The sequence below is a fragment of the Lipotes vexillifer genome, unplaced genomic scaffold, assembly GCF_000442215.2.
Source record: "Lipotes vexillifer unplaced genomic scaffold, Lipotes_vexillifer_v1.1 scaffold53, whole genome shotgun sequence".
Lineage (NCBI taxonomy): Eukaryota > Metazoa > Chordata > Mammalia > Artiodactyla > Lipotidae > Lipotes > Lipotes vexillifer.
Window position 1 is genome coordinate 4,601,327 of NW_006791814.1, and position 9,279 is coordinate 4,610,605.

The window sequence follows — 9,279 nt, forward strand, 5'->3', positions numbered from 1 at the left end:
GCGGGCCAGTTCCGCAGCTACGTGTGGGACCCGTTGCTGATCCTGTCGCAGATCGTCCTCATGCAGACCGTGTATTACGGCTCGCTGGGCCTGTGGTTGGCGCTGGTGGACGGGCTGGTGCGCAGCAGCCCCTCGCTGGACCAGATGTTCGACGCCGAGGTATGGTCCCCGGGCCGGCGCGGGCGGCGTCTCGGCCTCACCGGGTGGTCTGACACTACTGGGCTCTAGACCTGGCTGGGTCACCTTCTCGCTTTGTGGCCCTGGGAAAAGGATATCACTTTTCTGAGCCTTGGCTGCCCTATCCATAAAATGGAATGACAGGGAGGCAGATTAGTACAAAGGAAGGGGCCTGCGTTCCAGGCAACCTGATACATCTCCTTTCTGACCCTGAAAAAGTGACTTCACTTCTCTGAGCCCCAGATTCTCGGGTGCCAAATTGGGGACGGGAGATGGATAAAAGAGCATTCACGGAGTATAATGGGAACTTCCTGGACTTCGGAGTCAGGTCTCTAAGTTCCATGCACTAGCTGTGTGACCTGGGGCGAGTGTTGTCATCTCTCTGAACCTCAGTTTTCCTGTCTGCAAAATCATGAGACCGCTGGCATAGAGGTCGTAGACTGCAGTACAAAGAGCCTGGCTTTGGATTCAGAAATGCTTAGTGTCCAATGTAGGCTGAAACATACCAGCTGTGGGATTTGGGGCAAGTTGCTTTATCTTTCTGAGCCTGTTTCCTCTTCTGGAATAGAATAATCCTCAGCAAAATGTTATGAGGGCCAGAGGGGCCTAGGAGTAAGAAAGTGCCTTATAAAGTGTAATGGGAGGGTGGAGCGGTGTTTTGCTTCAGAGAGGCAGCTGTGGTGTATGGTAATAAGCACAGTTCTTGTAGCCAGGGGATCTGGGATGGAATCTTTCCTCCTGCTGCTTATTCTCTATGTAGCCCTTGGGCAAGTTATTATCCAAAAAAAGTTAATAATAAGCAAGTTATTATCCAAAAAGAGGTAACAGTAACAACAACAACAACTTTATGAGGTTGTTGTGAGGATGATATGAGATAATGAATGTTAAGGCCTTTGAAAACTGAAAGTGTGCAGATGTTTGGTATTGGATAGTACCGTATATGGACAGTGGTGGAGGTCACTCACCCACCAGGTGCCTAGTAGTACCTTCTTAGGAGCCTTGCTGAACCCCGTTCTAACTCTTTTGCTGTTTATTTACCCTGTCACTTTGGGCAAGTGACTTAACTTCTTTGAATTTTTATTCCTCCTTTGTAAAAATAGGATAATGATCCCTTCCCGGCTGCTGTGAGGGGTCAGGTGAGATACAGTGGTGGATGTCTGTAAAAGCAGCTTGGTGGAAGTAGGTTGCCATACAGATGAAGAGGCCTGTTGGCTTCTGTGGTCCTGGAATGATGTTTGTTCCTGAGCGGGGCTGCTGGGGTCGTGGAGCCTGGGGCTCTGCCAGGTCACTTCTCCAGCATATTTCCATTTGTGATTCCCCCTCAGATCCTGGGTTTTTCCACCTCTCCAGGCCGGCTCTCCACGATGTCCTTCGTCCTCAACGCCCTCACCTGGTGAGTATCACCAGTTTTGCTATCCAGCTTTTGGGGTCTTAGCACTGGAACTAACTTCCTAAATTCGGACATGAAACAGGCTGGCACTTGTTCCTGGGCAGTGGTGGACTAAAATGGGTGGCAGAGGCCAGTTCTGGGACTGGCTCCACTATAGGGTTTCTTTGATCGCTGTTTTGACTTAGCTGGAAAGCTCTTGTGTCATTCTGTGCATGCTGCCTTGGGACAGCTTTCATCTCAGATCACTTCCGTGATGTGGAATCAGATGAGGAAAAGATTGCACTGGGAGTCAGTCTATTCTGGGCCCATGTGCCATTGGCCAAGTTCCTTCCCTTCTCTCTAGGCCTTGGGTCCTCACCTGTATCCTGATGGCTTTGACTGAGAGGTGGTTTAGGGAAGTGATTAAGAGCTTAGGCTCTGGAAGCCGACTCACTTGGCTTTGACTCTCAGCTTCACCACTAGTCTAGTGACTGTGGACAAGTTAATCTGTCTAAGCCCCAGTTTCCTCATCAGTAAAATCAGGCTAATAATATTACCCACCTCATAGTGGTAAGGGTTACGTGAGTTAATTCACAGGAGGTGCTTCGAACGATGCCTTTCACATTACTGTTCTTGACCTTACACTGGAAGTTGAAAACTGGTGGGGTGACTTTGACCTGAATTTGGCTCCCAGATATGTTCTGTTTGGCTTACACAGTTGTCAACCCATGCAGGGTGTTTAAGACTTTTTTCACTTAGTTAAAAATCAGGATATTTTATGTTAAAAATACAGATTTTTGGCTTCTGTTAAAAAATGGGATGATCGATTGATTCCAGGCCAGCATTCTAGCATGGTGACTTGCCTAGCTGCAGGCCCCACTTTAGATGAAACTGTATGCTTCATGCTGCCACAGCCCCCACCAATCTCTGGGATCCCTTTGAGTGGCAGCTGCACTGATCATCAAGCTCGTACTTTTTCCTTCTCCCCAGCCTGATCCACTCTCAGCATCACCTGCCCGGTTCCTCTGGGCATCTGATAATGTGACCCCTGCCTCCCACTTCTCTTGCTTGCTTCTGACCACTCTGCTGTCATCCTAGTTGTCCCTGCTCCCCCAGGTAACCTAACCTAAGGCCAGGACAACCCAGTGACAACTCGCTGCCGTCCTCTCCCCACAGCGCCCTGGGCTTGCTGCACTTCATCCGGCGAGGGAAGCAGTGTCTGGACTTCACTGTAACTGTCCATTTCTTTCACCTCCTGGGCTGCTGGTTCTACAGCTCCCGTTTCCCCTCGGCGCTGACCTGGTGGCTGGTCCAGGCCGTGTGCATTGCACTCATGGCTGTCATCGGGGAGTACCTGTGCATGCGGTCGGAGCTCAAGGAGATCCCCCTCAACTCAGCCCCGAAGTCCAGTGTCTAGAGTCAGGTCCTTTGGACACCCAGCTGGGCACTTGACACCTTGGGCTGCTCCGACTGTCCAGATGAGGTCCAGCCCAGGCCTGAGAGGAACCCGGGAAATGTGAAGTCTCTGTTGGTGTGGGAGAGAGATGAGGCCCCGTCAAGGAGGCAGGTAGCAGGCAGGATCACAGCTGCAAGAACGGCCTCTGTCCACTGAAGCCTTGGTATCTGGGAGGTCGGCAAGGGGGACCTCTTTCAGGGTAATAACAGAATCAGAACCATGTCACTCTTGAGCCACCATACCTGTCGCCAGCCTGTTATTTTAAAAAGGAAAAAAAAATAATCAAGGATATCTGATCACAGCGAACCACTCTTCTAGCCATCTGTCTCACCTCCCTGGGACAGCTGTTAGCTTTGCCATGCTGCTGAACTGCAGCTATTCTGTTTGGAGCAACACTTGGTTTCTGGATCCAGAGCCACAGAAAGATGTAGGCGCAAAGTAGCAGGCTACTGTCAGTGAGAGGATGGCAGGTGGAGGCATCAAGCAGAAAGAAAACGCACAACCTGTGTCCTGCTACACACGTGTGTGTACACCAGTGAACCCGTGACTGACTTTCTTCCGGTTCTCTCTACTGGGCCTCCACCCTGCTGCCAGCTTTCAACATAGCAGGCCATAGGACCCAGAGAAGAATCTTAGCGTCGCTCCCCATCAAACCCTCGAACTAGAGTCACTGCCTGTTCTCTAGGAATGACCGGGCATCCCAGCTCCCACGGACCTCCATTCTGGCAATGGTTCCCTTTTCCTTCCTTGTTTGGAATTACACAGTGGGAAGGGTACAGTGGGCGCCCAGACACAGGAAGCCCAGCCTTCCAGCTTGAGGTGCACTTGATAGTGCCGAGGGAGATAGGAATTTGCTACTAAGATTTTTCTTTGGGGTGGAGTGTCCTCTGTGAGGGGCATACAGCTGCCCTTCCTGTGAACATAAATATAGTTTTTCCATGGTTCTGCCTGTGCTTATTTTGTAATGCTGTGCTCGGGAGCTATAAAGAATGATTAGGCCACCTTCTTTTTTTCCTGAGCCCGAGTATTCCTCCAACTGGTTAAAACACTAAGTGCCGGGGACACCTGTGTCCCACCCCCGCCTGCAGCCTTCTCCGCCACGCCTTGGGTGAACTGCCATGACTCTCAGGGTACCTTTCCCATTTGCCAGTGACTTCTGAACATGCCCAGTGGAATGCACTGGTCTAGACCCATTTCTGCCTGGAAACCACTGCTGCTCCCCTTTGGGTCCTCCAGAGCCTGCCTGAGAGAGCTGTCAGTACTCAGCTTTCAGTGTTAGGGCTACACAGTTGGAGACTTTTGCCATCTCCTCAGGAAGCCTTTCTAGCCTCCTGACTCACAGCCCTGCAGAATAGGAAGTTGAGGCCGACAGGATGAAGGTTTAAGAGTGAACATGCCTGGGCAGAGGCTGGGAAAATGCCCAGGTGAGGCACCTCAGTAACTCAGGGCACTCTAGCCAAGCTGGGAGGAAGCAGGTTGTTAATGGGATTCTAATCCTAGCTGCGGGGTCCAGGAGGTATGACCAGCTGAAATGGCTTCCCCTGGGTGGATGGATTTCCCCCCAGACTCTAAAGGCAGGTGACTAACTTTATTTTGAGGCCAGCCTCAGAGCACTCACATCATGTGGCTGCAGGCTCCTGTGGCCAGCTCTGGTGGTGGTGGCTCCAGCTGTGTTGGCACAACTCTTTGGGAGTTTCCCACAGAGGCTGGTGCTGTCCTGCACATCTTCGATGACAGATCTCTGCCCCTTGAGTGTCAGTTGGATTTATGAAAACTGCCAAAGGTCGGGGGAGCCAAGGTGGGTTTTTTTGTGTTTTTTAATAATATCATGACTAAGCTGAATGACAGTTGGGGGTCAAAAATATGTGAGTTTCCTGAGATTTTTATGAATTCTAAAGTGACAAAGCAGTGTCTAGAGGCAAGTTCCAGAGAGGACTGGGCAATGGAAGTAATAAATAACATCCATTGAGTGCTTCATAAAGAGATGGCCAGCAGCAGACTAAGTGCTCTGCATCTCCTTGCTCACTTAATCTTCACAACAACCCTCTGAAGTAGGAAATAGCATCATCTGTATCTTACAGATGAGGAAACTGTAAGGAACTTGTCCAAGGTTACATGTTAGGAGCTGGCAGAGCCAGGATTTGGGTTCCGGTAGTGACATTAGTAAACTCATTCTGGGGGCTTCCCTGGTGGCACAGTGGTTGAGAGTCCGCCTGCCGATGCAGGGGACACGGGTTCGTGCCCCGGTCCGGGAAGATCCCACATGCCGCGGAGCGGCTGGGCCCGTGAGCCATGGCCGCTGAGCCTGCGCGTCCGGAGCCTGTGCTCGGCAACGGGAGAGGCCACAACAGTGAGAGGCCCGCGTACCGAAAAAAATAAATAAATAAATAAAAATAAACTCATTCTGAAGAGATTAATAGTTAAGTTCTCATCCTACTGTATCGTTTTAAATACTAAGGATGTAAACTGTGTAAATATTACTTGCTTTCCAAGAAAAACTGATAGGTAGTACATTAAATATGGCCACAGATTTCCAAGTGAACGTAGGAATGTTGGAAATATTTTTATTTCCAAAGGATAAAGGAAAGTACCTAGATCCGAAAGTTACCACCACCCTACCACTGAGTTGGTGTAGCTCTTGACTTTCTAGGGGTCTGACGTCTAGACATCCCCCCCGCCTCGCCCCATCCCGTCCACTACCATTTGGAGAGACAAGTGGAGACTAGTGCATAGCTGGTGCTCAGAATAGTTTATAACCCGCAAGAAGGATGGGAAAGGAGAAAGGGATGTCTAGCTCAGAGGGTGCCTCTAACCCCTAGTTCTAGGCAGGCCTGTCCAGATCAGAGCCAAATGGGGGCCGGAATGGCAGCCAGCAGGCACCAGTGAGGCGGGAAGCTCCAGGTCCCTGTGTGTCTTTTGTGAGGCACAGCTCAAACAGGTTAGGTTCCCCTGGAAGCAGAGTCTTAGACTCTGTTCAACAACTCCCAGATCAGGGTAGCTTCCTTCTCGCAGTCCCCGGGGGCAGTCAGCCTGTAACCCAGGGACTACAGCCTCAGGGGCAGGGGAAGGAGAGGCCAGTTCTGGGCACAAGAGAGGTTCTTTGTGGAGCGGGAATTAAGAGCTACTGCGTGCTTGAGGTTTTCTGTAGGAAAGTAGCAAAGGATGGTGGAACAACATTGAAACAAGGGGAGTAGAGGGAGCTGAGAGTTTTAATCCCTGACCTGCCTACCTGGCCAAGCCAGGGAGAATTCTAGGGGCCCAATGTTAGAAGGCTTTAGAGAGCTGCCATGGAGTGCAAGGTTAAGTCCTGGAGTCCCATTACCAGCTCTGAGACCTTGGATAAGCTACTTAACCTTCCCTGGGTTGAACTTCCCTGAGTTTTTGTGAGGATTCAGTGAGATGTCATAATGTAAAGCATTTAGTGCTGTGCCTGACCTATAAGAAAGTGATCCATGAATCTAAGCAGTTAGAATTATGGGACCGCTGCCCCCTTCCCATTTTACAGAGGAGATATCTTTCTTCAAAGCCTCAACTGTTAGGTAGGGGACAGGCTTGCCCATGACCTAGGCACAGCCACCAAGTATTGAGGGCCTATGTGCCACGCACTGTAAAGTGATTTATGTTTCTAACTTAACCCAATGAGATAGGCACCACCGTTCTCCCCATTTTGCAGACAGTGAAACTGAGGCTTAGGAGTAAACAGCTTTCCCCAGCATCAAACAGCTGATAAGAAGCTAGGCCTGTCTGCCTCAGCAACCTCATCCCCATTCATATACCAATCATGTTTAAGTGGTACATGGCCCAGATTAGGAGAGGGACAGTCTCCGGGATCCAGATACTGTTTTGTGAATGTGAACATAAGATTGGCTTTTTAGGGCTTCCCTGGTGGCGCAGTGGTTGAGAGTCCGCCTGCCGATGCAGGGGACACGGGTTCGTGCCCCGGTCCGGGAAGATCCCACATGCCGTGGAGCGGCTGGGCCCGTGAGCCATGGCCGCTGAGCCTGCGTGTCCGGAGCCTGTGCTCCACAACGGGAGAGGCCACAATGAGAGGCCTGCATACCGCAAAACAAAAAAAAAAGATTGGCTTTCTAAACAAAAAGCTAGTTCCCTAAAGGTGGGCAGTTAGGCAGCTGCTCATAAGTGAGAAACAGGGCCAGTACTGGCTTTATTACAGCAAGGGGGCCTGGAAAAAAGGCCGAATGTTCAACGTCCCACAAACTGGTTTCAACTACACCAAGCCTGATTTGCCCAAAGCCCTCTGGAACGTCTATTAGTATCCCTCTTTTAATAAACAGTTGGAATAGGCTCTGAGAGGTCATGTGACTTGTTAAAATTCAAACATTAAAAAATTTCCCCCAGTTAACTGTTAGGGAGCCATCTCTCCTGCGGTCTCTTATCCCTGAGATTATGGGTTGCAGCATCCTGCCGGAATCAGGATCTGACTGAACTCTGAAGAGGGGCCTCAGGTTAAAGTGGTTAAACAATGGGAGAATGGTAGTGGGGAGACCCTAGTTCTGGGATTATGGGAGGCAGGTTGCCTGAGCCTAAATGCCAGCAGGTGGAAGGGATAAGGCTGGAAGGAGTGCACTGCTGGGAGTCATTCACATGCATGAGGCCTGCATCCTTGCTTCCCCAGCGACACCCTGGCCACGCTGGGTCCCAGCCTAGGCACACAGGCTTCTGTCTGCTCACTTGATGGCATTGCCCGTGGGAAGCTGGGGCCCAGCTCTGGCTCCCAATTGGGCAAAGCAGAAGTTGCCAATCTCGCCTAGGCTCAGGCCGTTCGGGCCCCCACTTGGGGCTCCCCGGGGAAGGTTCCCATGAAGACTAGTGCATGCCCTCCCCCACCCCGCCACACACACAGGGTTTGGTTTTTTGTTTGGGAGCGCGCTGCCCTAATCGCCCGCTGATAGAGCACGCTGGACAGAAGTTTACTTGAAGGTTGATGGAACGGAAGTTGCTTGGGAGGAAAGATCGAATAGAAGGTTGATGTGACTGATGCCCAGCAAGGGAACCGAAATGGAGACTACCCAGGAAATGGGCTGGATTGCAAGCTTAGCGGGAAGACAGCTTGAAGTGAAGGTTACGGGAGTGGAGGTTGCGCGGAGGGGGCGGGGCGGGGTGCTCGGGACGGGAGCGCCGCGCCTGGGTGGCCGCAGGTAGGGAGCGCGCTGCGGGGGCGTTAGGTCGCCGTTCCCGAGGCTGAGCAGTGCGGTGCAGAACGGTCCAGCGCCAGGCCCCGCTCAGGCTGTTCTCGCGGCCCGGTTTCCGCTGGCGGCCTCCTGGCGGATGATCAGTCAGGGTGCTGAGCCCCAGTGGAGAGGAGGGGTGCGAGCCGGCCGGTTTAGCGGGAGCCTTTCCCATCCTTCTCTCTCCCTCCCAATCTGAGGATCTCCATCAGTGTCCTGGCTCCCTGGGAGTGAGGGTGGAGGGCTCTGCGCCCCTCGATGGCTCTGCTGCTCTCCTGAGGGCGCCCGCTGCACACAGCCTGTCTCCAGGGGAATACGGAGGACCAGGATCATAGTCTTTGTGCAGAGAAAGCCTGGGCCGCCTCTGTTTTCCTCTCCCCAACTGCATATTCAGGGCCCTGTGGCTCCTACCGACAGAGGGTGACCCCGACCGGACTTGGGGCTGGAGGATGGACGCGCTGTATCCCACGGGAGCAGTAGGACGAAGTACCAGTCCCCCGCCTGACTTGGTGCTTTCCGTGGCCCAGGCGGGGCACATTTCACATTTCCGGCTGGCATTTATTGACACTCGGAGCCGTGATAATCTGGGCGCAATGCACGTGCGTGACGGGCTGGATGCTGCGTTACGCCTTTTCCCCTTCTTCGGGAAATGGAACGGGGAGCAGCCAGGAGACCTAGATTAGAGTTCTTGCTGTGCCACTTCCCAGCGGCGTGAGCCTGCGCAAGACCTTAGCTTCTCGGCGCCGCGGTGGTTTCCTCCTCTCCTTGGCCTGCAGGGCCATTGTGAGGCACCTGGCACCCAGGAAGCGCACAACCAACGCCCCCCTTCTATGACTTCATGGAGAGCGCCGCTCAGGAGGCCAGCTTGCAGAGGCGGGGGAAGGGAGCTGCCCGCTTGCTTCTTTGTTACGGCTTCTACGCTGACCGTAGGGACCTGGGGATGGAGTGGAATTAACCTGAAGAAGTGATTCAGACTCTCCCCGCTCCCCCACCTTACCTCCGCGGAGGGCCTCTTTCCTCCAGCCTTTCCAACCCCAGATAAAGAGGCAGGGCCAGCGGCAGTATTCTTCAGCGCCATATGGGAGATT

The 9,279-nt window shown here is 52.5% G+C and overlaps 1 protein-coding gene across 1 annotated transcript in view; it reads left to right on the forward strand.

The window, feature by feature from the left end:
- SYS1 (SYS1 golgi trafficking protein) overlaps positions 1 to 3,281 on the forward strand; it is a 3,412-nt gene extending 131 nt beyond the window's left edge. The window contains exons 2-4 of the mRNA XM_007464789.1: positions 10 to 159; positions 1,503 to 1,570; positions 2,723 to 3,281. Coding sequence (XP_007464851.1) covers positions 10 to 159; positions 1,503 to 1,570; positions 2,723 to 2,963 — 459 coding nt within the window. The 3' untranslated portion in view covers positions 2,964 to 3,281. The remainder of the gene's footprint in view (positions 1 to 9; positions 160 to 1,502; positions 1,571 to 2,722) is intronic.
- Positions 3,282 to 9,279: the final 5,998 nt, after the last annotated feature.